This window comes from Triticum urartu, chromosome 1A (genome assembly GCF_056163025.1).
Source record: "Triticum urartu cultivar PI428250 chromosome 1A, HENAU_Tu73, whole genome shotgun sequence".
Lineage (NCBI taxonomy): Eukaryota > Viridiplantae > Streptophyta > Magnoliopsida > Poales > Poaceae > Triticum > Triticum urartu.
In genome coordinates, this window is record NC_141873.1 from 582,012,020 (window position 1) to 582,039,083 (window position 27,064).

At 47.1% G+C, this 27,064-nt stretch overlaps 1 protein-coding gene and 2 pseudogenes across 1 annotated transcript; 1 reads left to right on the plus strand and 2 right to left on the minus strand.

Moving 5' to 3' along the window:
* The first annotated feature begins 1,065 nt into the window (after positions 1-1,065).
* LOC147993067 (uncharacterized) lies at positions 1,066-13,389 on the plus strand (annotated as a pseudogene).
* A 2,810-nt stretch (positions 13,390-16,199) lies between these two features.
* Positions 16,200-20,639, minus strand: LOC147993068 (uncharacterized; annotated as a pseudogene).
* Positions 20,640-22,530: 1,891 nt separating this feature from the next.
* On the minus strand, positions 22,531-23,857 carry LOC147993069 (uncharacterized). The gene is made up of 2 exons (XM_087542213.1): positions 22,966-23,857; positions 22,531-22,589 (listed from the first exon to the last, which is right to left on the minus strand). The coding sequence occupies exons 1-2, from the start codon at positions 23,855-23,857 to the stop codon at positions 22,531-22,533; spliced, it is 951 nt and encodes a 316-aa protein (XP_087398339.1).
* Positions 23,858-27,064: the final 3,207 nt, after the last annotated feature.

The window sequence follows — 27,064 nt, forward strand, 5'->3', positions numbered from 1 at the left end:
GAACGACGTCACAGACGCCGCCATCATTCTCCATGAATGCAGTCGGCGCGATTTTCACCGAAAGTCGTGTCATCCCGATCTCGCAGTTGGATGAACCGTACGGAGTCTCGCCGTGAAGACGAAAGCCGCCCGTCGGCACACCGTTAGCTGGGTTAATATAACTGTACCGTTATCTGCAAGCAATCATTAATTAAACGGGACTGAAGTTGAACTTCAATTTTTTGAAACAGGTGGACTCCACTTTGCCATCTTCAAACTAATCTGTGGCAGGCAAGGCCACATCTGATGTTCCAACCTAAGGCCCTGTTTGGATTCACGTTTCTGCTCTGTTTCTCGCAGGTTTAGAATACACACCTGGTCCCCTCGTTTTCGATCTAGGCAAAAGACAAGTGTTGACCAGTAATTTACACCCATTCCAAGTGAGGCCTAGTGGGTGGGTGCGCGTTTTGGTTGGGCTCGATCGCTCTCCTCCTCTCTTCGCCGGCGGTTCCATTATTGAATCAAGCGGCATTAAGCAAACTTAAACTATCTCCGTAGTAGGTGTCTTCTGGACGGGTTCAGCAGCTGTGCCGTATCGATGGATGCAAAACACAGAGCAAAGACTTCTCATACAGTCGACTCCGCCACCAAACACGTTATGTCTGAAAAAACTAACACTTTTTTTGTTGAACATTCTGAAAAAACTAACACTTGGGCGGCACATCAGCAAACCACCCCACTTTGTTAAGTAATTTTGGAGACTAAACAGAGCCAATAATTCAAATGACGCAACCCAGCCAATAACACTATCATTAGAATAAGCCAAACAAAAAAAAGAGTAATATAGACCGGATCAAGTTAGCAGGAGGGCCGGCCAAGCTACCACATGATGCGTACAACTGTTCACTATAGATATTCCCTCTTCCAAAATGAAGACATACAACGACTTGGGATAGAGCCATGGCCCCAAACTCCAACAATAAGTCACCATTGCGTACCTCAGTAGCATTTACCCCACCATTCTTCCTCCCCCGACCTTCGACACCCGCACCTTGAGAGCGCGACCGAGCACGAGCAGCGGCGGCCATGGCGGCGCTCGGCGGCATGCTTGCTGCTGCCATCCTCAAGGTGGTGGGTGACCAGATTGGTTCTCTGATCGGAGGTCAGATCGCGCTGCAGATGAATTTGGACAAGGACCTCAAAAAGATGAAGATGGCGCTGGAGTCTGTCAAGGCAGTGCTCAAGGTCGCGGAGAGGCAGTCCATCACAGACGAACTGACGGGTCTTTGGCTGAAGCGGCTCAAGGACTTCTTGTATGAGGTCTCTGACATGATTGATGAGTTCGAAGCAGACACACAGGCCATCGCCCAGCCGTCTGCGCGCAAGGTACGCATTTGTGCAGTAAATTGACGTAGTTCTTTAATTTGTGAGTATGCTACTCTTCTCTTTTTGAGAAACAAGTGCTTTACATCTGCTGCCTCCAGATGAGCTGAGCGGTAGCTTGCTTGGCTACAAAATGAGCTGCCATATAGGTATTCGAAAACAATTTGTAAATAATTAGTTAAACATACTGAGCTATTGAATCTGCTAGTAGATTGTTTGGCTTGATCTTGGCTCTATGATTGTGAACATCTTCGCCAACCCTTTTTTTGACAAATAACGGTTTTTATTGACTCAAAATGAAATATCAAGCAGATACAAACACAATGAGCACACACTCTGCCTCTTCATAGCTAGGATGCACACAGCTAATAAACATGCCTACATCTTTACAACACTTGGTAATCTGTTATCCAGTCTCCACAATAATAATTTGGGCACCAGATCCTTGGATGAACTAGACATGGTTTTGATAGGCCTCAGCCTTCGAGTCAGGCATCTGAAACATCTCCATACCATTTTGTTCTAGCTCCAGTTCTCAGCACATCATTAAAGGTGGTCTTAACCTTGGCCCTTACAGTCGGAGGTTCTTAGAAATAAGAGGATTTGCCTCTTATGTTTTAACAAAATTTTCTGTTGGGTGCTGGCCATTTTGTATTTTACTAACAAAGCAACTGTCTTGCAGTTCTCCTTCAAAAAATATTTGGCGAACATGATCCCTTGTCTCACAATTGGCCCCAACATTACAATGGCCAATAGGATGAAGAACATGAGGGACGACCTGAAGGTCATAACAGATCAACACAAGGAATTCAAGTTAACAGACCACACTAATGCCAATGAGCCAAAGGTGACTGATATACGGGAAACATCATCAACCCTGGAGACAGAAATCACTGGGAGGACTGAGGAGAGAGATATAATATTGGCTTCTTGAGAGCATGACAAAGGATATCACAATCCTTCCTATATATGGCATTGGAGGCCTTGGCAAGACAACCTTGGCAAAAATGGTTTACAATAGTTCCCAATTCAATGAATACTCTCAAGTGTGGGTTTACGTGTCTCAGAAATTTGATTTGATCAAAATTGGGAACTCTATAATATCACAACTATCAGCGAAAGATAAAGAGAGTGGGTACACTGGAAAGCAGATGATCCATAATTCCCTTGAAAAGCTCCTTGCCAACAAGAAGATTCTGATTGTTTTGGATGACCTGTGGGAAGACAACATATCTCAGTTGGAAGAACTCAAAGATATGTTAAAAGTTGGGGAGAGCAGTAAGGTGGTTGTTATAGCAACCACACGGAGTGAAGGTATTGCAAAGAAGATGTCTACCATCCAACCATACAAATTAGCACCCTTGACTGATGATATGTGTTGGTCTATTATAAATTTGAATCTAGAGGTGACAAAGAACAATTGGTGGAAATAGGCAAGGTCATTGCAATGAAGTGTGCGGGTGTGGCTTTAGCAGCTAAATCACTTGGACACATGCTGCAATCCATGAAATCTGGTCAATGGGAATCAGTGAGGGATAGTAATATCTGGTCTGCATCCTCTCTGGAAGATACATCTTCTACACAAGTGCGTGCATCTCTGAAATTAAGTTATAGTGTTATGCCTTCATATCTGAAGCTATGCTTTGCCTATTGTGCAATATTTCCAAAAGGTCACAAGATACTTAAAGATGATCTTATTCATCAGTGGGTTTCTCTTGGTTTCTCTACTCAGGAGCTTGGCGAGAGATACATTAATCAGCTTTTGGGCCTTTCTTTTCTTGACCATTTCAAGTCATCATCGGTGAGTTATGCATACCTTTTATGATTTGTTTTCATTGTTCTTTTGGAACTGGTGTAAGGTAACTCAAGTATAGTTGTAAAGTACACAAACTGACAGATATTGAAATTATAATATAATTCTAAAATTGCTGAGAATGATTTGGAGTACATCACATAATCATTGCTTACAGTGCAGCTTTTCCAAATAACTTCCTGACAATATCTCAATGATTGATACACACAAATGCTAGAGGTTTGCCGCCCCCAATTCGCTCCCTCCCCCTCTGCGCTTGTTTTCCCGCGGCTGGTCGCTGGATCCGGTTGAGTTTGGGACTGGTGTTGCAGATCGGGACCGGGGGAAACCCCTGGCCGGCTGGTTCGGCTCGGCATCGACGTCGGCCTTGGGCGACGTTTCCTTCTTGGAGGCGATGTCGTGGTCTCCTTCTCCCCACCTCCGTTCCCTTGTTGGCTTTTGATCGCTAGATCAATTCACCGGAGATCAAATCACCCAGGAGCTATGTACAGGCACGTACAAGCTAGCAAGCAAGCAGGCTGGCTGCTTGATGGATCCACAGTACACGCACGTTCTGAGCTAGCTTCAACTTGGCGGCCGGCGACTTTTACTACAACGCAACGGATCGTATCGAGCACGATGGAACTTGGCGAACTAAACGATGGATAGCCGCAGGCTCGTATCGAGCCTGTTATTTCTTTATTGCTTCGATGGTCTGATCAGATTACAAGGGGGGTACATGTATATATACTGCTAAGCTATGTCTAACCCAAACCGACTCGGTACAGGTATCCTACATGGATACGCATACACGCACGGACACGGGATTAACTCTAACATTCACCCCCTAATCATGATGTCCTTACTTCCGACCTGGATCCCACACACGATTGCTCGTAGGCTTTACCCTTAGCATTGCCTTCGTCGTTTCTTGTAGCATTACAGGGATCGTCTTTGCTGTCGTCAGCTTGTCCGTAGCTTGACGCCAGCGCTCCTCCTTGGTCGCGTCTTCAACCTTCACCTGTTCTTCGGTGCTTGGCAGACTGTCTTTTGCATCCTTGAGGGGACATCTTTTGAACCCGAGTGAGACCAATCTTCGGTCTAATTTTGAGTTCCAAGCTCTTGGCGCTTGCTTCAGCCTGTAAAGTGCCTTCTTGAGCTTGTAAACTTTCCCTTCTTCTCCTTTCTTCTCGTAGCCGAGGGGTTGTTCTATGTACACTTCTTCTGTGAGATCGCCGTTGAGGAAAGCGGTTTTAACATCCATGTGATGAACCTTCCAATCCTTTTGTGCTGCCAAGGCTAGGAGCACCCTCACCGTTTCGAGTCGAGCAATCAGTGTAAACACCTCCTCATAGTCAACTCCTTGACATTATACGTAGCCCTTTGCAACGAGTCTTGCCTTGTATTTCATAGTGGCACCCTTCATGTCCTTCTTTAACTTATAAACCCACTTCAAACCTATCGCCTTTTGGTTCGGAGGTCGGGTTACTAAAGTCCACGTGCCATTGCTCTCGATCGCCTTCATCTCCTCATCCATGGCATGCATCCAACTTGAACTTTTGCTCGCCTCTACGAAGTTCGCCGGCTCCTCAACTCCAAGTAAACACAAATTGGAGTACTCAAGCGTAACTGGCTTTGCGTACTTGTAGACTTTCTTGAGGGTCTTGTAGCGACGAGGCCCGGAAGAATCCGTCGTGGCTTGCGAAGGAGGCGACACAAATTGTGTCGGCGTTGATGCACTTGAGGAAGACCATTGAGTCTCGAGCATAGTGGATGCCGGATCGTTGACATCCGCGTCGTTGACATCCGCGTCGTCGGCGTAGTTGTCGTGACCGTGACTTTCATCTTGATTGTCGTCGTCACTATGCGCCTCGTTGTCGATGTCATTGCTGAGATCTCTACCCGTGTCTTGCGCGTCGTTGTCGCTATCACTTTGCGACCCATGCACGTCGTCGTTGGTGTCGGCACCATGATGATCACTATCATTGTGGTCACCTTGGTTGGGCATCTTGCCAACCACCTGCACGTCTTCCCTTGCATCATCATCAGTTGGAAATTCAACTGTGAATATGTTACTGTTTGGAGCATCGTCGGCTGCTGCGCTCCAGTTCCACGCTTGGTTTTCTTCAAACACGACATCGCGTGAAATTTGTAGACGCTTGGTTCGTGGATCGTAGAAGCGGTATGCCTTGGTGCCGGAACTCCTCTCGTATCCGATGAACACCATCTTGGTGCTACGATCGGCAAGCTTGGAGAGATGTGGCTCCGCCGTCTTCACATGCGCCACGCACCCGAACGTCCGTAGATGAGACACATTCGGCTTACGTCCGTAAATTGCTTCATACGGAGTCTTGCCAATCACTGCCTTCGTTGGATCCCGGTTGAGAAGATAGACCGCCGTCGAGACAGCTTCTCCCCAAAAAGTCTCCGGCAAGTTCTTGCTCTTGAGTAAACTTCTCGCCATGTCAACGACGGTTCGATTGCGTCTTTCAACAACCCCGTTCTGCTGTGGCGTATAAGGTGCCGTGAGGAACCTCTTTATGCCAATCTTCTCGCAGTAGTCGTTGAACTCGTTCGACGTAAACTCTCCGCCGCGATCTGTCCGTAGAGCGTGAACCTTCAGCTTGTGTTCCATCTCCATTGCAGCCTTCAGCTTCTTGAACGCTTCAAACGCCTCATCTTTAGATCGTAGGAGAACGACCCACATGTATCTCGAGTAGTCATCTACCACAAGGAAGAAATACTTCTTTCCTCCGTGAGTTGCTGGGGTGATAGGGCCACATAGATCACCATGGAGCAGCTCGAGTGCATCACTTGCACGATAGGTAGACTGAGCAGGGAACGGCCTGCGGTGCTGTTTTCCAACCAAGCACCCGTCACATACTCGATCAACATGGTCGCTAAACGGCATCCCAGATACCATCTCCATCTTCGACATCTTCTTCAAGGCGTAGAAGTTAACGTGTCCAAATCTAGCATGCCATAACCACGAATCATCATCACTCTTGGCGAGCCAACACTCTGGTTGAGATTGATCAAGGTTGAGGATATAGAGCCTGTTCCGCGTGCGATTCACACGCGCTAGCACATTTCGGAGGTTGTCGAAGATCGTCATCACTCCGTTCTCAATATCCACCTTGCATCCATTCTCGTCAAGTTTCTCGACAGAGATGATGTTGTTGCGAAGCCGTGGGATGTAGTACACTCCGGTGAGTATGCGATGTTCTCCTGTTAGACCCTCGAAGAGGACAGAACCTTGCCCACAAATCTCCACATTTGAACCATCACCAAACTTGACCGAGCCTTGAACATCATATTCTAGCTCGAGAAACTTCTCCTTGCACCCCGTCATGTGGTTACTGGCACCCGTGTCGAGATACCACGACACGTTCTGGCTCCCGGATAACTTTGGTGTTACCTTTTTCTCATGAAGTAGCACCTTTCGGTTTGGTTTCACAACCGCTGTTTGGACGCGATTACAAACTTCGGCCATCAGAAGACCTGGACGTTCGTCTTCCTGCTTCGCCAAATTTTCCTTGATCTCCCGCTTGTTAGGCTCCGGACAATCCTTCGCAAAGTGACCCATCTCGTTGCAGTTATAGCACTTGACCTCGGACATATCCAAGTTCCTTGGCTTTCGCTCTTTAGATCGGTCCGCCTTACCACGACCTTGTGGCTTGCCTTTTCCTTTGCCTTCTTCGGTTTGTCCGCCGCGCTTTGCGTTGCTTGAGCCTTCACCAACGTTGCACCTTTCTTTGCTACTTGGGGACTCCCAATTCGCGCGCAAGTACATGAGTTGGTCGCTACCTCCTCCTTTGCCTTTCCGACAGCCACGAGCATTCTCTTCCCATGTCCGCAAGCGTCCGATCGCCTCCGTTATGGTCATGTCGTCGATGTCGTAAAGCTGCTCGAGCGTGCCGATGATGTACGTGAATTTATCAGTCACCGAACTGAAAAACTTCTCCACAATCTCGGTCTCCTTGAGCTTCGCATCAAGCGCGCGGATCTCTTCCACCAAAGTAGTCAGACGCATGACATAGTCGTTCACCGATTCAGTTTCCTCCATCTGCAACTTGTGAAATTGGCGCTTCAGCACTTGTGCCCGAGCCTTCGTGACGCGATCTTCTCCGATCCTCATCTCTTTGAGTGCGTTCCACGCCTCTCTTGCTGTCTCGAACTCCGCCAATGTCATCAGCACGGAATCCGGCACAGACTGGGCTATGCGGCCATGGCACCTTCGTCGCACTCCTGGTCGACGTCGTTGTCCGTTATGGCCTCCCACACTCGAAGGGTTCGGAGAATAATCTTCATCTTGACCGCCCACACGCCGTAGTTGGCGTCGGTGAGCATCGGGTACTGGATGGAGATGTTGCGATGCGCCTGAACGTTGGCGCCGCCCGTTCCGCCACCACTAGTCGCTGACTTGCCGCCCTTCTTCACCTTGTCGCCGTTTTTGTTCGCCTTGGAACCACCGTTGCCAGACTTGACCGACTCCTTGTCGCTGTCCGTCATCGTAGATCATAGATCGTCGAGGCTCTAGATACCAATTGTTGGCTTTTGATCGCTAGATCAATTCACCGGAGATCAAATCACCCAGGAGCTATGTACAGGCACGTACAAGCTAGCTAGCAAGCAAGCAGGCTGGCCGCTTGATGGATCCACAGTACACGCACGTTCTGAGCTAGCTTCAACTTGGCGGCCGGCGACTTTTACTACAACGCAATGGATCGTATCGAGCACGATGGAACTTGGCGAACTAAACGATGGATAGCCGCAGGCTCGTATCGAGCCTGTTATTTCTTTATTGCTTCGATGGTCTGATCAGATTACAAGGGGGGTACATGTATATATACTGCTAAGCTATGTCTAACCCAAACCGACTCGGTACAGGTATCCTACATGGATACGCATACACGCACGGACACGGGATTAACTCTAACATCCCTCTCCCGGGTGAAAACCCAAAATCCGGCAGGATTGGGCAGCGGCGGCGCCGTGTGTGTCGTTCCCTCCATGGAGGTGTTGCCTGGGGAGTGTGGATTCGGGTGTAGGGTTGCTGAAGGTGGGGTTTTTGGCCGGCAGCAAGTGCAGTGCCTCTCGCTGTCCCGCTGTCCGCCTCTCTGTTGTTGCTCGGCGGCTTTCCTGCAGCCTTCAGACGTTCTTGGCGCGTGATGGTGTGGCCGGTCTGGTGTGTCCCAGCGGCATTTCTCCTATGTCTTTGGCGCCTGAGGGTTGCGGTCATCGGTTTATGCTAGTAGTGCCCTCTCTTATCTTAGTACCTCTTGTAACTAGCTCTCCAATGTGTTGTAAGTTCAGAGTGCCCCCTTGTATCTTTTGGGCTTTTCTTGTTGTTCGTTTTTGTGTCGTTTGTATGCTTGGAGATGTCCTAGCGTAGGTGGTGGTCGTCATTTGGCGTCATGGTGGCGTTGATGGCGGAGGAGCCTGCCAAGGTTGGCACCTCAATCTGCTTGGAGATGAACCAGTGGAAGATGGTGGAGACGACACCTGTGAGTGCGTCAGACCGGTTTATGCCCCAGACCCGGTATGTGGCTAGGCTGGGGATTCCGGCTTTCGATGTTAGGATTAGGTGAGTGGTCTGGGTAGTGGCCCAGCTAGCACCCCTTCATCATATGGATAGGAGTAGCGGCATATGTTACCTAGATGGTGGATTCAGGCTTATTGTTGTAACACTTTGTAAGGTCCACAAGAATAATCAATAAAGTGGCCGTATGCATCTCCCAGATGCAGAGGTCGGGGGTCATCCTCCTTTTCTAAAAAAAAGTCTGACACTGGTGAATGATTTTGTTGCAGACTTTTGAGCTATATGATGAAGATGTTATATTGTTGACCATGCATGACCTGGTGCATGATTTAGCAAGTCTGTCATGGAGGATGAAATTATTTTTGTTGGCAATATCAATAATGCTGAAGGAAGCCGCTACCACTATGCATTGCTAGATGATTGTAGCAAGCCATTGGGATCAGACTTATCCAAGATAAGGGCATTGCGTTTTATGGGTTGTGACAAATATAAACTTCATGATGACGCATTTTCATCTGCCAAGTCTTTGCGTGTCATGGACTTAAGTGAGTGCACCATACATAAGCTGGCATACTGTATTGGTGACCTGAAGCAATTAAGATATCTTAACACTCCAAGAGTCCAAGATGCAAAGATTCCAGACAGTATCACCAAGCTCTCAAAATTGATTTATCTGAATCTTCATGGATCTCCTACAATCTTAGCATTACCAGAGTCAATTGGAGAAATTGAGAGTCTAATGTATCTTGATTTGTCAAGTTGTTCGCGAATTACAAAACTACCAGAATCATTCAGGAGGCTACAAAAATTGGTTCATTTGGACTTATCAAATTGCTCGTCTGTGGAAGGAATATCAGTGTTCTTGGAGAGTCTCACAGATCTAGAGTATTTGAACTTATCATACTGCCCAAATATCGGAGATATACCAGAAGTTCTGGGCGGCCTATCCAAACTGCAGTATTTAAACTTATCAAACAGCTCATATCTTCAATGTGGTAAAGAAGCAGAATTTTTGGGTGCCCTCACAAAAATTGAGTATTTGAACTTATCTTCAAGGGAATGTGGACTCAAAAAGCTCCCTGAATCTTTGGGCGGATTCAGTCAACTCAAGTACTTAAACTTATCAGGTTGGTGAGATATGGAAAAATTGCCAAGATTATTTGGGAGTCTGAAGAATCTGCTCCATCTTGACTTATCACGTTGTTATGTGGTTGATGGTGTACATGAAGCTTTGGTTGGTTTTACCAGTCTGCAATATTTGAATTTAAAAGAAACACACGTCAGTTCCTTGCCAGATGATCTGACCAAGCTCCGGTATTTAAATCTATCTGAACTAAGAAACATACCAGTAGATTCCTGGGATGAACCGAACAAAGATGAATTCAGTTTTCGCTCCACGGAAATCTTGGACTGTCTCGTCAACCATATATGCAGAATTAATCTTTCAGATCTAGAGCATTTGGACTTGTCTAGAAATTATTGTATGGAAAAATTACCTGAAAATATTTGTAGCCTGACAAAACTGCACACATTGGACCTCTCGGGATGCAAATATTTGGAGAAAATACCTGGAGGTATATGTACAGTTGGTAGCTTGAAGTTTCTTTATTTAGATAATTGTTATTGTCTTGCTGAAATATCTCAACTCGGTAGCAGTGCAATATCGTTACCACACTTTGTGGTGCGTGCTGGTAATGATGGATCTAGCAGCAATCTTGTCCTGCTAAAGCCCACAGATCCTTTTCAGCTGGACATAAGTAAACTTGAAAATGTGAAGTCCGCAGGAGAGGCACATAGTATAAAATTAATGGAAAAGCAAAGCATTCGGGAGTTGAAACTGGAGTGGACTCAAGGTGGTGACAGATTTCTGGATGACAAAATGATGCTGGAAAAACTAGTGCCACCAAGGACATTGAGGAAGTTGGAGATAAGTGGTTATAACAGTGTCGTCTTTCCAGGCTGGGTAGTGGGCCAACTACCAAACCTGGACTCACTGGTTCTCGGAGATATGCCAAATCTGGAAGAGTGGGACGCTTCATACTCCACCGGTGAGGAGAAGGTGTTAAAAGGAGTAGAGATTGCCCCATGCTAAGGATGAAAGGGCCTCTGCCTAAATCTAAAGAGTGGGAGATAAGATGCAGTGATAATGTGTTATCATCATGGGATGAGTGCATTGAGTCACACACCAGTGCTTCCTCAACTTCTCCAGTAACTACTATGGTGTCAGTTAGAGACTGCAAGGGGCCTCACCAATGGAGGTGGCTTCAACACTTCCCTGGACTCCCTTATTTGTCTATTGACAATTGTGGCGATCTAACCAGCTCACCAGAGATCATCCAACTACTATCCTCTTTGGAGGGACTATACCTAGAAGACGAACACATGGAAGAACTGCCAATATGGTTGGGTGAGCTCCCATCTCTAAAGAATCTGCATATACGGAATAGCAATGGTGTAAAGGAGTTGAATGAGAACATGAAGCAACTCACAAAGCTTGAATCACTGGAACTGTATTTTTGCAAAAGCATATCTGCAGTGCCACATTGGCTAGGCGAATTGACCTCTCTCAAGAAACTTTGGATACATAACAATGAAGGCTTGAGGTCTTTGCCGGCAAGCATACAACAACTCACCAGCCTCCAGGAAATGGTAGTTATTAACTGCAATGCATTAGAACACGTGGTTGCTGAATCAGAGGAGGGAAAGGTGAAGCTCACTGACAACCAACAAAGGGAATCTGCCTTGCCCACCTCTCTAAAGAGTTTTCATCTGAGTGGATGTGATGGTATCAAGTCTTTTCCTGAGGGAATACATCAACTCACTAACCTACAGGACCTAACAATAAAGAGGTGCCCGGGACTAAAGCAATGGTGTGAATTAGAGAAGACCAAGACCTTTCTGGCTAGCATAGAAAGAAGGTATGTGTCCTGCCAAGCCCTTTGTCATACTAATCTTATTCTGATATGCTTCATCTTTCGTTTTCATGGTATTCAGTCTTGCATTTCTTATTGGGTTGTTTCATGCATAAATGCAGAGATATCCATCTACTTGGATTTGCAATTTCCCTTTTGTTTAAAAGTGCCTTGTTTTGCAAAATATAATAATAGTGCAAAGACAAGTAGTCTAATTTCTAGAGTATGTCTACTGAAAGTGTACCGTTACCAATGTAAAGATGGACACAATAAGTGTCTTGGGAATTTGTTTGCAGTGCAGGCCAGTGCGTTACACTTTTCTTCTTGATCTGAACAAAACATCTTACTTGTGTATATTGAACCTGCACTTATCATTCATATCAACTAGAATTGAATCTAATCAAATAATTTCCACCATTCGTTTTACAGACGATTGTGTTCTAGACAGTGCATGCATATACTGCACAACCAGGTTGCAACCTGAATCAACCTGCAAGATTTTGTTCTGGGTGATTTAAATTGTTGGAGTTGAAGAAGGACCTGAAATTACAAGCCATGGTCGTTTGCAAGACCTGCAGCATGTGACTTTGAAGCTGCAGGCCATCGCCTGTACTAGTGTTTTGTTCTACAGGTTCTCGAAACTCAATGTAGTCCTCTCCCCCACCCTTTCTACTTTGTGCTTAGTTTGCAGGTATATGTTCCCTGCTCCTTTCACCGCCTCTCTGTTTTTGTTTCTTTGACCAAACGGAAGATTGCAGTACTTGTAACGTCTGTGATTTCCATTTTTCGGTCCTGGTGAGCGTGGTGGGTACTCGCTTGCGTTGAGCATGCCTAACACTTGTAATCTGTTGCCAGTTTGTCTGTCAGCAAACTACTTTAGTCTTTACAGTCTTACTCGGCGTTAGCACCCAAAGCAGAGTCAGCTGCATGGTTGCAGGCCTGAATCAACCAGAGTCTTACTCTCTACAAGGTTTTGTTGTGTGGATGTTGGTGTTCTTGTTGGTTTGGGCTTGGTAGGTTTAGGTGTGATGTATTCTCTGTATGGGCCGAGCATCCTTTGTCTCTCTGCTCCGGGCATCATGTTCACGTCTGCTTGTGTTCGTGTCATGTGTTTTACCCCTATCTGTACTCATTCTACCCCTTCTATCAATGCAATGATATGCAAACTTTGTGTATTCGCGGAAAAATCAACCGACAAGGTTTTGTTGTGTGGATGGTGTTGATGTTAGATGTGTATGGCCCTTTTTGATTTATCCCCATTGTATAAGGGGTCTCTTGCACTTTACCATACACATGTATATGTATTGGCCTTTGGCCCTCCTGTGAATGTAGTTGCTGATTATCCAACATGGTATCCGATGCCAGGCTAGCCCCTCCCTCCCGCACGATGCAACTCCGTGCGCCTCGTTCCTAGCCTGCTCGTCTCCGGCCGTCCGACCGTTGTCTCTCCGGCCCGGCCAATAGATCACCGTCTCGCCTGGCCACCTTGTCCGGCCGTCGCTCCGTCCGGCCGCTGTCCCGTCTCGCCGCCCCGTCCGAGCGCCGTTCCGCTCGCCCGCTGCTCTGTATGGCCTCCCCCTCGTACCATCTCGCCCAGCTGCGGCCGTTGCCTTGTCCGGCAGCCGCGGGAGCTGCTGGCCCAGCTGTTCCTCCCGGCCGGCCCTCTCATCCCGCTGCTGTGGGTGCTGCGAGCGCTTCTGGCCCTGCCGGCTCTAGATCCAATCTGGGGATCGATCCAGGCTGCTGCGGGCGCTGCCGGCTCTCGATCTAGTTTGGATTAATCCCGCTTGCGTCTCCGCCGCTGGTTAGCGCCGCCATGTGCGCTTCTGCCCGTCTCCCTCGATCCAGAATCGGGGGTCCTGGCTCGAGCGGGTGAGCCTCATCCCCGATCCAGATCCGTTGACTGCAAAAAAAAGGCAGAAGGAGGGATATCTCAGTATGTCATCTCGGGCTATGTGACTGTTCCTCGCTGTTCGGTGATCTTCGATGGCACCAACTATGCTGAGTTTGTGGGCTCCATGCGCATCCATATGCGTGGACTTCTTCTGTGGGGTGTTCTCTCTGGCGAGGTCCCTTGTTCGCCATGTCCTGTTGCGACAGTGGCCCCAATTTCACCCGTGCCGCCGGTCCTTGCTGCTGATGCTTCTCAGGCTGACCGGGATGCCGCCAAGGCCCTAGATGGTGCTGCGGTTGATGCCTATGATCAGCAGGTATCCGCTTATTCAGATGCTCTTTCTGTGTACCATGATGACCTGTCTACTTACACTCAGTGGTGCAATGATGATGCTCGAGCTGCTGTTGTTCTCACTGCGAGTGTCCTCCCTCAGTTTGCTTCGGAGTTCATGGGACTTGGCACATTTGCAGCGATGTGTTCTACTGGTCTTACCTCTGTCAGCGCTATCAGCCCTCTGGTGATGCTCTCTACCTCTTTGTGGTGCATCAGGAGCACGCACTCCAGCAAGGTGATTCTTCTGTTGATGAGTTCTATTCACAGTGCTCTGCCATCTGGCGCCAGCTTGACTCTCTTCGGAAAGTTGTTTGTGGAACATGCCGTTGCTGTCAGACTACTCGGTCTGATCTGGAGTTTCAGAGGGTTCATAAGTTCTTATCTCGTCTCCGGTCTGAGTTTGAGCCTCGACGGGCGCACCTGCTTGCTTGTGGTCGTGTTCCTATTTCGGAGGTCCTTGCCGAGCTTCGTGCTGAGGAGACCCGCTTTCGCTCTGCTGGGTTGCTTCTGGTTCCGTCAGTATTGGCCACCCGAGCTCCTGTGTCGTCTGCTTGCCTCACCGCTCCGCCGCTCCCGCCTACTCCTCCAGGGGGGGTGAGCCGTCCTCCTTATGCTGAGAAGGGCACGTCGCGCCGTGACACTTTCTGTGGTTACTGCTCCCGGTCAGGTCACCCAGAGTCTGATTGTCGCCAGAAGAAGCGAGACCAGAGGCGCTCCTCTTCCAGCGGGACTCCCGTGTCTTCCTCGACTCCGTCATTCACTAACCAGGACATTGTACGCCTCAAGCGTCTACTTGCTTCCTCCGGCTCCTCATCGACTGGTTCTGCTGCAGCTGTGACTGCATCCCCTTCTTCACCATCGCCGGCATCTTCACAGTCAGGTACATCTTCGTGGGTTCTGGATTCTGGAGCTTCCTTTCATATGTCTTCTGATTCTTCCACGCTGTCTTCTCTCCGACCTCTTGATTCGCCTGTTAATGTTCTTACCGCCGATGGCACACCTCTTCCTATTGCTAGTCGTGGTATTCTTTTCACTCCATCTTTTTCTGTTCCGAGTGTTTCACATGTTCCTCGCCTTACCATGAATCTTTTTTCCGCTACCCAACTTACTGATTCTGGTTGTCATGTCATTCTTGATACCGACTCTTGCTCCATTCAGGATCGTCGCACCAAGGCTTTGGTTGGTGCTCGCCCCGGCGCCGTGAGTCAGAGGGCCTTTGGGAGGTTGACTGGCTTTGTGTTCCTTCTGCTGCCACCACTTCTGCCAGCTCTCATGCTCTTGCTGCCTCTTCGTTTGCGTCCTTCCAGCAGTCGCATCATCGCCTTGGTCACATCTGTGGGCTCTCGCTTGTCTTCTTTAGTTCATCAGGGCCTCTTAGGGTCTGTATCTGGAGATGTCTCCTTACATTGTAATGGTTGCAGACTTGGCAAACAGACTCAGTTACCTTATCCTACTAGTGAGTCTGTATCTCAGCGTCCTTTTGACTTAGTTCATTCTGATGTCTGGGGTCCTGCTCCCTTTGATTCGAAAGGTGATCATCACTACTATGTTTTGTTTATTGATGATTTCTCTTGCTACACTTGGCTCTACTTCATGAAATCTCGTAGCGAGGTTCTCCCTATATACAAACGTTTTGTTGCCATGGTTCACACCCAGTTTGCCACGCCCATTCGTACTTTTCGGGCTGACTTCGCTGGAGATTATATCTCTCAGCTGTTGCGTGGTTTTCTTGCGGAACAGGGTACTCTTGCCCAGTTCTCTTGTCCTGGTGCTCATGCTCAGAATGGTGTTGCCGAACGAAAGCATCGTCATTTGCTTGAGACGGCTCATGCGCTGATGATTGATGCTTCCCTTCCACCCCATTTTTGGGCCGAGGCTGTTTCCGCATCCACCTATCTCATCAACATTCAGCCATCGACTGCTCTGCAGGGTGGTATTACTATGGAGTGTCTCACTGGTCGCTCTCCTGACTACTCAGCTCTTCGTATGTTTGGATGCGTGTGCTATGTTCTTCTTGACCCCCGTGAATGCACCAAACTGACTGCTCAGTCGGTTGAGTGTGTTTTCCTTGGCTACAGTGATGAGCACAAGGGCTATCGATGTTGGGATCCTGTGGGTCGTCGCTTGCGCATCTCGCGTGATGTGACTTTTGACGAGTCTCATTCTTACTACCCACTTTCTTCTTCCTCGAGTTTCTCTGTGGACGACCTTTCTTTCCTTCTCCTTCCCGATACACCCTGCTATGTGCCTCATGTGTCACCTCTTCCTCCGACACCTCTTATTCCTTCTCATTCACCATCGACCCCGTCTTCTCCATCCTCCTCCTCCACCTCTCCACCATCATCTCCAGTCCGCCGCCCTCTCTCACCGTTTCCTCTCCACTATACTCGTCGATCTCGTACTGAGGATGTCTCCTCTGACGAGCCGTCCACCTCTGGTGCACCTCCTCTCACGCCTCCCCCGGTTCACAACCTCCGTGCTCGGCCTCGCCCCCCGCCTGATCGCTACTCCCCTGATCGGTACGGTCTCTCTGTTATTGCTGAGCCCACTTCCTATCGAACTGCCATGACTCAGCCTGAATGGCAGCTTGCGATGGCCGAAGAGCTTGCTGCTCTTGAGTGCTCTGGCACATGGGATCTGGTTCCCCTTCCTTCCGGTGTCCGTCCCATCACCTGCAAGTGGGTCTACAAGATTAAGACTCGCTCCGATTGTTCTCTTGAGCGCTACAAAGCTCGTCTTGTGGCCCGTGGTTTTCAGCAGGAGCAGGGGGGCGATTATGATGAGACATTCGCTCCTGTGGCCCATATGACCACTGTCCGCACTCTTCTTGCTGTGGCTTTTGTTCGTCAGTGGTCTATCTCTCAACTTGATGTTCAGAACACTTTTCTCAATGGCGAGTTGCGTGAGGAGGTTTATATGCAGCCACCACCGGGTACTATGCTCCTGATGGTATGGTCTGTAGACTTCGCCGCTCCCTCTATGGTCTCAAACAGGCCCCTCGCGCCTGGTTTGAGTAATTTGCCTCTGTGGTGACTGCCGCTAGTTTCTTGCCCAGTGATCATGATCCCGCGTTGTTTGTTCACACGTCTCCTCGTGGTCGGACTCTTCTCCTTCTCTATGTTGATGACATGATCATCACTGGTGATGACTCTAATTACATTGCCTTTGTTAAGGCTCGCCTTCGCGATCAGTTTCTCATGACTGATCTTGGTCCACTTCGATATTTTCTTGGGATTGAGATCTCCTCCACCTCTGATGGCTTCTACATCTCCCAAGAAAAATATATTCAGGATCTTCTTACTTGCACTGCAGTGATGAGCGCACAGTTGTGACTCCCATGGAGCTCAACGTTCAGCTTCGTGCCTCTGATGGTGACCCTCTTCCTAATCCCACTCGCTATCGTCACCTTGTTGACAGTCTTGTCTATCTTGCTGTTACGCGTCCTGACATCTCCTATCCTGTACACATTCTGAGTCAGTTCGTTTTAGCCCCCACCTCTGTCCACTATAGTCATCTCCTCCGTGTTCTACGATATCTTCGTGGCACGATCTCTCAGCATCTTTTCTTTCCCCGCTCTAGCTCTCTTGAGCTCCAGGCCTACTCTGATGCTACCTGGGCTAGTGATCCCTCTGATCGACGCTCGTTTGTCTGCTTATTGTGTCTTTCTTGGTGGCTCTCTTATTGCCTGGAAGACAAAGAAACAGACTGTAGTTTCTTGCTCGAGTACAGAGGCTGAGTTGCAAGCCATGGCTATGCTGACGGCTGAGGTGATCTGGTTACGGTGGCTACTTGAGGATTTTGGTGTGTCTGCTACTACCTTGACTCCCTTATTGTCAGACAGTACTGGTGCTATCAGTATTGCGCGTGACCCAGTGAAGCATGAGCTCACCAAGCACATCGGTGTGGATGCCCACTTTGTGTGTGCTGCTGTGCAGGATCAGACTCTCGCTCTTCACTATGTGCCCTCTGAGTTACAGTTGGCGGACTTCTTCACGAAGGCACGAACTCGAGCGCAGCATAGTTTTCTTCTCTCCAAACTCAGTGTTGTCGATCCACCATGAGTTTGAGGGGGGCGTTAGATGTGTATAGCCCTTTTCGGTTTATCCCCATTGTATAAGGGGTCTCTTGCACTTTACCATACACATGTATATGTATTGGCCTTTGGCCCTCCTGTGAATGTAGTTGCTGATTATCCAACAGTTGAATTCAGAGTTGAAGGAGGACCAAAGTATTGCAAGATGTGCAGCATGCATGGAACTCTGAGGCTGCTAGTTTTCTGCTCTGCATAATCTTGTGCTTAGTTTGCAAATTTTTTGGGAACATTTGGTTTGCTAGCTCACCTAGCTTAGCTGGGCTAGTATTTTCTAGCCGGCTCTGGCAAGAGTCGTCAAAAGCAAGCCTGGATGTTTGGATGAGTAGCAATTAAAGCGTTAACCACCCATGATTTGTGTTCTTGCCCGTGCGGGAGAGGCAAATTGGCTCGCTTCCATCGGCAAGATTTTCATGGCAGTTGCTAGCTATGTTGCCCTCAAAAGCTAGTTTTTATTTAACTTACCAAATAGCTATCCTTGCCTAGCAAGGCTAGGGGCTGGCCTTGCCTAGGACCCAAACATACCTGCTTCGGCAACTGCCCAAGTGCGCTGTTCGTTGTAACAACCACTCTACAGATGATTGTAGAACTTGCATGTTCGTGGCTTGTATTCATTCCGTCCTAGAGTGCGTGATAGGTACTGTACTTGTACTCTACACGATGTTGGATGGAGGTTCCTTCAGCGGATCCGGGTGAAAACCTAGTTCTCGGCTTGATGCCAAGACCGGCGTTGGCGGCACTTTTTTGTGTCATTACCTTCTTGAAGGCCTCGCCGTGGAGAAGCTCCAGACCTCTATCTGCTACCTTCGGGGGAAACCCTATATCAGTAGATCAGATGACGGCGGCGCGTTGGTGTCGTTTCCTCCTTGGGGGCGTCATTCTTGGAGGCGTACACGGGTTCAAGGGACCAGTGGGCGGCTTTTTTGGTGGAGCGGTGCTTCATCCTGCACATTGATGACGGCAGATCTCGGCGGCGTGGTGCAGTGGAGACTCGGCGCCCGATGCGCGGTGTTGGACTCGCGCGGGAGGAGGTTGTTGTCTGGCGTCATGGTGACGTCGATGGCAGAGTGGCCAGACAAGGTAGAAGCCTCAATATGATCTGAAGACCTGTGGAAGATGGCGGCGACGACACACGAGTGCGTCTGACCGGATTGTGCCCCAGACCCGGTATGTGGCTCGGCTGGGGCTTCCGAATGAGTTTCGGCTACCGGCTATTGATGTTAGGCTTAGGTGAGTGGTTTGGGTAGTGGTCCAGCTAGCACCTCTTCATCATATTGGATAGGAGTAGCGGCATATGTTGCCAAGATGGTGGATTCAGGCACATTGTTGTAATACTTTGTAAGGTCCTCGAAAATAATCATTAAAGTGGTTGTATGCATCTCCCAGATGCAGAGGCCGGGGGTCATCCTCCTTTTCTGAAAAAACTATACAAACTATACTTGTTTGCTTATACAACTTGATGCTAGTTTGTTTTTTAACCGTAAACTTGATGCTAGTTTGTCTGTCAGCAAACTAATCTGTTGTTACTGTTGCTACTCGATCTAATCGGTGTTATTAGGCGGCTAACCATGTACACGTCACCGTGTACCTCCAACGCCGAGGGTGATGCACCGCAGCTCACGTCGAAGGAGACCCGTCCGGAAGCGCGGTACGCAAGCAATCCGGCAGGTGCTTTTCAGGACCCGAAACCCCACGCGCCCGGGAAGGACCCGGTCTAGACGCGCGACGGCTATGGGCTTCCCTAGGTCGGTTCGCCCACCCCTAGAGCCTCGAGGATTGCTGCCCTTCAACATGAAGAACGAGAGAAAAAGAACCAGGAAGGGACGTAAAACTAAGGTAAAAAGTAGATGGGTTTTGCGATTGTGTGTTTTTCAATCGGCCGTCACCCCTTAGGTATATAAGAGGCGGTTGGACTTCCCGTGCAAGGAAAAGGCTTGGATTCACGTCCAAAACCCTAGTCAAATTCGGATTGGTTTTATCCAAACTTTCCAAAACTGTTCGGTTTAAACTGGCTGCACCTTGCGGGTCTTTTTTGTGGTGATAAACGACCTCGGATGGAAACGAGTCCAAAAGCAATCTTGACCGATTCGACGATACGAACAACTTTCATGTTGAACGTTTTTTGATCAGAGGTCATCTTGAGGTCAAATCGCTCGTGTAAAACAGACTATTATTCGCGCTACCTCGCGCAAAACAGGCTATACTCGCGCTACCCATCAGACATGGCGTCTTGTGGGGCGCGTCATTTTCTGCCTCTTGACAGAGCTGCATTTTGATGGCTCTAATTTTTGCATACAAACTCGGATTGGAACGAATTTTATATTAAAATCAATCGTTTCGACGAGACGAAGCTAATCCATGTAGATCATTTTTCCATACGAGGCAGTCTTGGGGGCGTAATGAGTCGAATAGTGTTCTGAATAAAAAATCTCAGTATTTCAAACACAACTTCGGCCTTTGAGATGAGATCGGATGGCGATGGCCCAAACTTCAAAGATGTTCATATCGATAGTACGAAACTTTTTTATGTAGATCACTTCTCCATTTGAGGTCATATTAATTAAGTTCTTAACCGTGCCAAAATTTGATGTCAACACCATGCTAAAAGCCTGAAACATATGACAGTGGCAGTACGTTGTCTTACCCGAGTGGTGTCCTCCCGGCCCGCCGCACGGTGCCCACGCGTCGCCGGTGACCTCTGTCTCCCTCGTCATCTCCGGAGGTCGGCCGCACGCCGACCTCCTCTGCTCGATCGAGCCCCACGGTGGCGGGAGGGCGAGAGGATGGCGGTAGACCGGAGGTGAAAGAATTCCGGCCGTCCTAGCGCTTGGAGGAAGGGGGAGGAAGATTCATTCCAGCCGGCTCGCCGGCGTTCTGTTGCGCGTGATTTGGGGAATTTGACAAGACGACGAGCCATGTGCATACTGGACTCACTGGACTTGATTTGATGATACAGGCCCAACCCACTGCCGACCAGGCCGAACTCTTTTTTTTAAATACTAGAGAAAAATCCACATTCCTGTCTAAAATAAGAAGAAAAAGAGAGATGGTCAACGGCAATCATGCTCGTGTTTTTTTTTGCGATAAATCATGCTGCTTTCTTTCTCTGCTGCTTTGCTCTTCGGTTTTTGTACACTCCTTTTTCTCATAGTAAAAAAAGAAGAAGCTCCAGTACGCACAGGAGAAACACACGTCGATGTATACGCTAGCTCTGTAAAACGGGTGGTCCGATCATGTTGACAAGAGCTTCTCTGACGAAACCAAACGTGGTCCTGATGAAGTTCCCTCCCTTATAGTTGGGTCATGTCCATGATTCATCTGAGGAAATAAATACAAAGGTCAATTTAAAGCCACCTACGATGCGAATAAAATCGCTACACCTATAAGTACAAAGATGTATCCTGGCCACATCATCGGACATCATCTAATTGGCGTCAAGAAGCCGTCCGCTTGGCAAGCTGAGAGCACCAACTGGTCTAGACGACCCACGACGCGCATTGGATGCACACGCTGTAAGATCCGCCACCGCCCTCTTTCGCTATCACATCTTCAGGAGAAACCAATGCATAGACCTTGCTAGGCCCATCTGCTGTCGACGTCACCACGACACCAGACGATGCCACTAGCCTACGCGCGTCCATTTTCAAAAAAAAAACCGCGTACAACACCGAGACTCCTGTGCTCCACGCCGCCAAGACCAACCGTCTTCATATCAGTAGATGTAATACCACTCCTCCTGTTGTTCCCTCCAGCTACTTCCTGCTCCAAAAAGATGCCCCCAGAAGGGAGAACGACACCGAAGGCGTGTCATTGTCCAATCCGGTAGACCAAGATCTAGGGTTTCCGCTGGCCATCCCAAGCGTGGTGACGCAAGCTGAAACGACGATGCATCGAGAGAAGGGAACGACGTCAAAAACGCCGCCACCGTCCGCCATGACCACAATCACCGGAAATCGCGTTGCCCCAATCTTAAAGCTGACTAGATCTATGCAGAGCCTTGCCAAGAAGATGTACGCTGCCGCCGGCATGCTGGCAGAGAGCCTACATCTACCCCTCACAGGTCCATCCACGCGCTGCTGGCCGGTCAAGGCCACACCGTGATGGATCTAGACGGGACGGTACACACAGGAAAAACATACATGTATACGTTAGCTCTGTATAAAACAGACGGTTCAATCATGTCAGCTTCTCTGACAAAACCGAGCAAGTTCCCTACAAAATCAGCCGGTTGATTTGTTACAAGGTTATAAGCCGCCTCCAGAGTCTTCCGATCAGGTGCATCCCAGCCGTAGGATCCATGTGCACCAAAGCAACGTGCGGCCACTCGCTTGCGATAGAACATTGCAACGGAGACCGTGCTTTTTTTTTGAACAAGCAAAGGCACCGAAGTGCCAAATTCATTCAGCTCGTAGAGAAAGTACAGAGAGAATTACATAGATCTGCTGAAGATGTAGAGAGGAGTAGCAGCAGTATCTAGAAAAGAGAGCTGAAGAAAGACCCTATATGAGGCAAAGTGGGAATGACCACTACACCATGATCAACATGGTCAGAACTAGCACAGGAACACTCTGAATCTGAAACTATGAATTGCTGTTGTCTTTTGCTTCACTGCCATCTTTCTTGAAGCAAGCATGTCAAGGTTCTGTAGAAACAGCAAAATACATCTGAAACCAAGATGAAAACCCTACAAAATAAGAAACTGATGTACTCCAGCTTCGCGATATAGCATCAAACTCCAGAGATCTGCAAACGAATAAAAACCAAGCACAACAGAAAGTACAGAGAGAAGACAGAGCTCAAGAAGAAACAAAGAACAAGCCCAGGCTACCATCTATAACTGAGATAAAAACTAGCCACACCAAAACCTACAGGGAGAAAATTAATAACAGTGAACTGTATGAATTCTAAAGCCCTGAATCTGAAAATTTTCAAGAAGAGGCAGTATTGGGCAAAGACCATAATCGTGTCTTGTAGCAAAACAAGAAAGACGAGTGTCGCCAATAGCACGGAAAACTTGTTGAGCAAGATTATGAGCAATACCATTGATCTCCCTAGAAATGTGAAACACCTTTGGCTGAAGTTGATAAGTAGTCTTAAAAAAACTAGCCAAAGATTTCCTGATACTCCATGGAGTTTCAGAAGTGGAGACATTACCTAGAGCAGCAGCCCCTGCTAAAACCAAGCAGTCCGTCAGAAAAGTAGGCTGAGCAATGTTGAGTTGAGATGCAAGATAAGCAGCAAAATTTAGTGCAAGAGCCTCCGCTTGCAGAGGAGTAGAAGTTGGAGGAGCTGAAGCTTGCACTTGCACATTGATCTCTCCTCCGTTAGAGGGTAAGGAAATAAAGATTCCCACACCTGTGCCAACCTGTCCTTGCAACAAACCTGGAATTTTCTTAGTCCTAAAAGCTGCATCCGAATAGATTTTAGCCCCATCAGCCAACAAATCAGACCTAAGGGTTCTGCCAGGCAAAGGAATTTGATTAGAAGACAACTGAGTTGGAGTTGGAGCCTGATTCAAGAGAAGGGCATTGTCATACACATTAGAGGTTAATGCAAGAGCAGCAATGTGAACTTGATGAGGAAGAGATTTCGCCCTATGAAATAGAAAATCATTCCTTGATTTCCAGAGACACCAAAGAAGCGTAAAAATGTTAGAAAGAGAACCATATGGATGCCTCATGCGAAGAACATCAATAACAGAATGCAAGGTGGAATGCCCCTGGACTAAAGCATCCGAACGAACAAACCAAGGAGAGGAAAACCAAGCTACACGAGAAAAATAGCACATGAAAAACAGATGGACCTCATCCTCTTGTTGACCACATCGGCAACAACTTTTTGAAATATGAATGGAAAATCTACCAGCCCTCAACCCTGTAGGAAGAGCCCTCCTAAGCAGTCTCCACGCAAAAGTTTTAATTTTTGGGAGCATATCCTTTTGTTTCCAAATGAGTTTAAGAAGATTTGAGAGATCCAAAGGAACAGCAGAAGGTGCATTTCGGGGAATGGCCTGAATTTCTTGCAAACAAAGTTTATAGGCAGATTTTGAAGAACAAATACCATTATGAGTGAGATCCCAACAAAGCGTATCCGGACTATCATCATCAATAATATCTATTTGCACAATAAGAGAGGCCAAAGGTTCTTGAAAAAGAGAGCAAACCAAGTCATGATTCCAAGTTTTTTGGTCCGGAAGCCAAAGATCTTTAACTAAAGATGGATATTGAAAACCATGTCGTTGATGAATAAGACAATCATGAACTGATCTCCAAAGAGAGCACCAAGGAGTGCTCCAAATTGAGATATTGCCTTGAGATAATTGATAAAAAGAATGGGCTTTGAGTTTCGGTAGAATTTTAAGAATAGAAGCCCAAAAGGCCGACTTAGCAGAATTAGCAGAGGCTGTCCATATGGAGGCATTATGAAAGTATTTAGCCTTAAGAACAAGATGCAAGTGAGAAGAAGGAGACTTAGCTAATCTCCAAGCAGCTGTGAGAAGGAGACCTTCATTGATAGCCTTCAAGTTCCTTATGCCTAATCCTCCCTCTTCCATAGAGTTACAAATATCCTTCCAAGCTCGGAGGCAAAGGCTCTTTTTGGAATCACTTTCTCGAACACCTGTCCACCAGAAATTCCTAATGATTGCAATAAGTTTAGCTATGAACTTCTTGGTAAACAAGATGTTAGCCATATAATAAACAGGTATAGCCGAGAAAACCAAACGAATCAATTCTAATCTGGCAGCATGGGAAAGCATGTTAGCTTTATAAGTAGGTAGCTTATTCAGAAATTTTTCAATGACAAAGTTGTAAGCCGAAGCTCTATTCTTAGCTGGAAGCACAAGAGGATGACCAAGATGAACAAAACTGCTATCCAAGTTAGAAACCGGGAAAATCTGCTTAATAGCATGAATTATAGTTTTAGGAACGTGAGAGCTGAAAAGAATGGCTGATTTGGCCCAGTTTGGAGTTTGTCCTGAGATGGCACAAAAATGGTTAATGATTTGAGCCATAGAATGAGCCTCTTGAAGACTTGCCTGTCCACAAACCAACAAATCATCTACAAACAACAAAGAGTGAATAGGAGGGCAGTTTGGTCCAAGAGAAATTCCCTGCAAATGGTGAGCAGCCAGAGCCTCATTAAGAGCAAGAGACAATTCATTGATAGCGATGACAAACAAATAAGGTGACATGGGAAAGCCCTGACGGATACCTCTGAAGCTTCTAAATTTACGCGAGGGCTGACCATTAATCAAGACCGAGAACATGGGAGAAGAAATACAAGCATGCACCAAGTTAATGAAATGACCATGCAACCCTTTACGTGTAAGAGCAGCCACTATAAAATTCCATTCCAAACGATCGAAAGCTTTGGCCAAATCAATTTTAAGCATAAAGGCATTATGATTCCAAGATTTAAGAAAGAAAGAGTGCGTGATTTCTTGGGCAATGATGATATTATCACTAATGCGTCTACCCTCAATAAAAGCTTGCTGAGCAGGATCAATATAATCAGGCAAATGCAATTTAATCCTATTAGCAAGAGACTTCGCAATGATCTTATACACAACATTACAAAGACTAATAGGCCGGTAATCCATGGGAACATGAGGCTCAAGTTTTTTTTGGAATAAGTGCAATATTTGTGTCATTAATATGAGGAGGCAAAATACCAGTATTATAAAAATTAATGACAAGTTGCGTAACTTCATCACCTATCCAGTCCCAAGCTGCCAAATAAAACTCCACATTGAACTCCGGCCCTGGAGAAGCATTTAATTTCATCTCCTTGAGAATCTGCAATACCTCCTGTTTTTCTGGAAGAGCATAAGTAGGATCTAGGGAATCATTAGGCCAATGAGAATGAGGGTAAGGTCTCTTAGAATTATTGTTGGGAGAATAAAATATATATCGGAAATAGCTAACAAAAGTGTTAGTGATAGCAGTGGGCTTAAATTGCATCATGTCCTTTTCATCCTTAACAGAACAAATAGTATTCCTCTTTCTACGCTTGATCACAGCTTGATGAAAAAAATTAGTATTGCGGTCTCCATCCTTAGCCCAACCTTTCTTGCTTCTTTGTTTGTAAAACTGATTAAGCTTATAGAGAGTTTGCTCATACCTGATAGTGAGAGTACTTTCTAAAGCATGATCTTGCTGCTGCAAGGGAAGTTGTTGTATTTGGTTAATACTCAATTCAAGGTCATGAAGGTCCTGTTGGAGGGGCTTCTTCCTTTTACACCACTTTTTAAGTGACCCTGCTAAAGAGGAAGTTTTGGCTGCAAAAGATTGAGCTGGGCAATTAGTCCAAGCTGATTTAGCAAAAGCAGAAAAATCCTTATCTAACAGCCACCAATTTTCAAATTTGAAGGTCTGCTTAGGTTTGACAAAATTACCTTCAGTAGACAGTAAAATGGGAGCATGATCACTCAAAATGATAGGCATATTAAGAACTTTGGTATTAGGATAATGCATGCACCATTCGAAATTAACCAAACAACGGTCAAGGCGTTTATAAATAGGATTGGAAGTGTTCTGTCTACCACGCAAAGTATAAGCAGGCCCACTATAACCTATATCAAACAAACCACAATTTTTCACAAGAGAACGAAAAGCATGCATACAATAGTAATTCACATTGCCATTACAACCATCAAATCATACAGGATGTCATTCAGGTCTCCCATACACAATATCGGCATGCCCAGATTATCATACACAAAAGAAGAAACTTGATCCCAAATGCAAGTAGTCTGCCTATGATATGGGTCGCCGTATATACAAATTAAACAAAAGTTGACCCCCGAAGCTAGATGAACTACTTTAGCTAAAATATAATGGAAAGCAGAACTATGAACGGAGACTTTAAGATCATCAGTCCACATAAGCCAAAGACCTCCTGAAGCACCTCTAGAAGGAACAACAAAACCATCGATAACATCAAACCTATTAACAAGATCAACAGAACGAACTTTGGATGATTTGATTTCCGAAACAAAGGTTACATGCGCCTTCGTGGATCGCATCAAGTTAGCTAGGTAGAGCATTCTTTCATTGCCAAGGCCTCGGCCCATACCTCAGCAATTCCAAGCGATGGCCCTCATGGCGCCCGAGGCACGATAGGGCTGTGTGCCGCTCCC